This window comes from Malaclemys terrapin, chromosome 13, assembly GCF_027887155.1.
Source record: "Malaclemys terrapin pileata isolate rMalTer1 chromosome 13, rMalTer1.hap1, whole genome shotgun sequence".
NCBI classification, from domain to species: Eukaryota; Metazoa; Chordata; order Testudines; family Emydidae; genus Malaclemys; species Malaclemys terrapin.
The window spans coordinates 33,300,574-33,302,854 of NC_071517.1; the positions used below are offsets into that span (position 1 = coordinate 33,300,574).

A 2,281-nucleotide genomic window follows, 5' to 3' on the forward strand; every position below is an offset into this window, starting at 1 on the left:
TTGGCAGGCTGCGATAGCTTCCGGTAAAGTGCCGCGGGATGGACAGTCAAGTTTTCCCACAGGGCTAGAACAGCTACCCACAGCGGAGGGTGCTAGGAAACCTGGCACAGGCTGATTTGGCTTAGGTCTGCGTAGTGCAGCGTAGATGCCTGAGCACTGGTGTGAGGCCTGGGTCCAGAAATTCTAAACCAAGGCTTAATACTCAGTGTGGATGCTCAAGCCTAGGTTTACACCTACCGGGCCTACAGGTTCAAGTCCCACAGAGCCTAGGCTTACATTGCAGTATAGGTACACCCTTACACCCCTTCTACCCATTGCAAGATGACACGTAGTACAACAATGGGAAGACCAGTAAAATCTTCCCAGATATAAAGTAATAGAGCTTTTGGGAACACAGAAATCAAGGGGAGAGAAAATATTTGAACCAGCTAATTCCACCCACAGGCATCTGAGGCCCGTGCCAAGTAAAATGTGGCATTTTCCCAACTAAGAGATAGCAGAGAAAAAGATGAAACACGTATCCGAAATCTCAAATGTCACTATGTGGAGTGTAGAGCGCAAGACAGTCAGGTTTCCAATTAAGGCAGTAGAAAGTATTAGCATTAGCCATGAATGGGAATGTCATCATCCCAAAACGTAGTATGTCCTCACATTCCCCGAAGCAATTCCCACTGCCTTGAGCAAAGGCCCTACTAGATGTAATCTTTCTTGCTCATTGAGCCAGATGGATTCCTTCACAGATCAGTGACTCCATGTGAATTCATCTGGGCAACATATATTAACTGATGACTTTTCTAAGGGCCGCCTTCACCTCTTTGTTTCGCAGGCTGTAGATGAGGGGGTTGAGCATGGGAGTCAGGACTGTGTAGAAGACAGAGAACACTTTGTTTAGGGCTCTCAGGTTGCTGGATTTCGGTATCATGTAGACAATCATTATGGTCCCATAGAAAAGTGTTACCACAATGAGGTGAGAGGAGCAGGTGGAAAAGGCCTTTTGCCTCCCAGTGGTGGAAGGGATTCTCAGGATAGTAGCAATGATACAAACATAGGATGTCACAGTTAATAGAAATGGGCAAGGCAAGTCTAGGAAGGCGAGTATGAAACAAACCAAGGTGATCATGCTGCTGTCACTGCAGGAGAGTTTTAGCATTGGAGAAAAATCACAAAAGAAATGGTCAATTTCATTGGGGCCACAGAATGTTAATTGTGACATAAAACACATCATTATTACACAAAGTAGAAATCCGCTCATCCAAGACCCCGCTGTTAGCTGGAGAAATAACCTGCCGTTCATCAGGGCTGCATAACGCAGGGGTTTGCATATCGCTAAATACCGATCATAAGACATCGCTGCTAGGAGATAGCATTCTGTAGCTGCCAGAGAACAAAAGCAATAAAACTGTGCAAAACAGCCACTGACAGAAATGGTTCTGTCTCCAGTCAGGAGACTGGCCAGCATCCTGGGCAGAATGGTGGAGGTGTAGCAGGTCTCCAAGCAGGACAAGTTTCCCAGGAAGTAGTACATGGGGGTGTGAAGGTGCTGATCAGCCACAACTAGCACTATGATGAGGATGTTCCCGGACATGGTCACTAGGAAAACCAGGAAGAGAAGGATCTGAAGTTCAGGGAGATTCCCGAATCCCAGGAGGATAAATTCTGTGATGAACGTTCGATTGTCCTCTTCTGCTTTCTCTATGAGGTGCATCTAGGTACAAATAAAAATACTAAAACTCAGAGATGGGACTTTCAAAAGGACAAACATCCCATCAACTTAAGCAAATGCAGAAGGACAGATATCCAGAGGAATTTAGGCACCCAATGTTGCAGATAGGCACCTAGTAGGAAAGTACTTAGGCAACCAAGGTGCCTTAAGGTCAGATTTATAAAGCTATTTAGGTTCTGCAGCACACAGCATCACAATGCCCAAGCCTAAATCTTATTTTCCCAGATTTAGGCACCAAGGAGTCTACATTGTATTGACAGCCAAAGGGATTTAGACTCCTCCATGCCTATATCCTTGTGAAAATGGAATTTAGGCTCCTCAATCAGTTAGGCGTTGTTGCAACACTGAGCTCAGCAACCCCTAAATAGCTTTAAAAATCTGGGCCTCGGAGCTTTGCTGAATCAGGAGCCTAATTCAAGCTATGCAGAGCCACAAAGGGTCTGCTGTTCCTCAAAGGATGCTAGCCACTGGGAAGTTTTATCCCACACTAAAAATGGTTAGCTGAGCTAAGAGAGAGTAAAGGAATGGCTTTAAAAATAATGATCTCACAGCCTTTCC

The 2,281-nt window shown here is 45.4% G+C and overlaps 1 protein-coding gene across 1 annotated transcript; it reads right to left on the bottom strand.

The window, feature by feature from the left end:
* Positions 1 to 778: 778 nt before the first annotated feature.
* Positions 779 to 1,705, bottom strand: LOC128847282 (olfactory receptor 11A1-like). Its single transcript, XM_054046671.1, has one exon. It carries the CDS (start codon positions 1,703 to 1,705, stop codon positions 779 to 781), a length of 927 nt encoding a protein of 308 aa, XP_053902646.1.
* Positions 1,706 to 2,281: the final 576 nt, after the last annotated feature.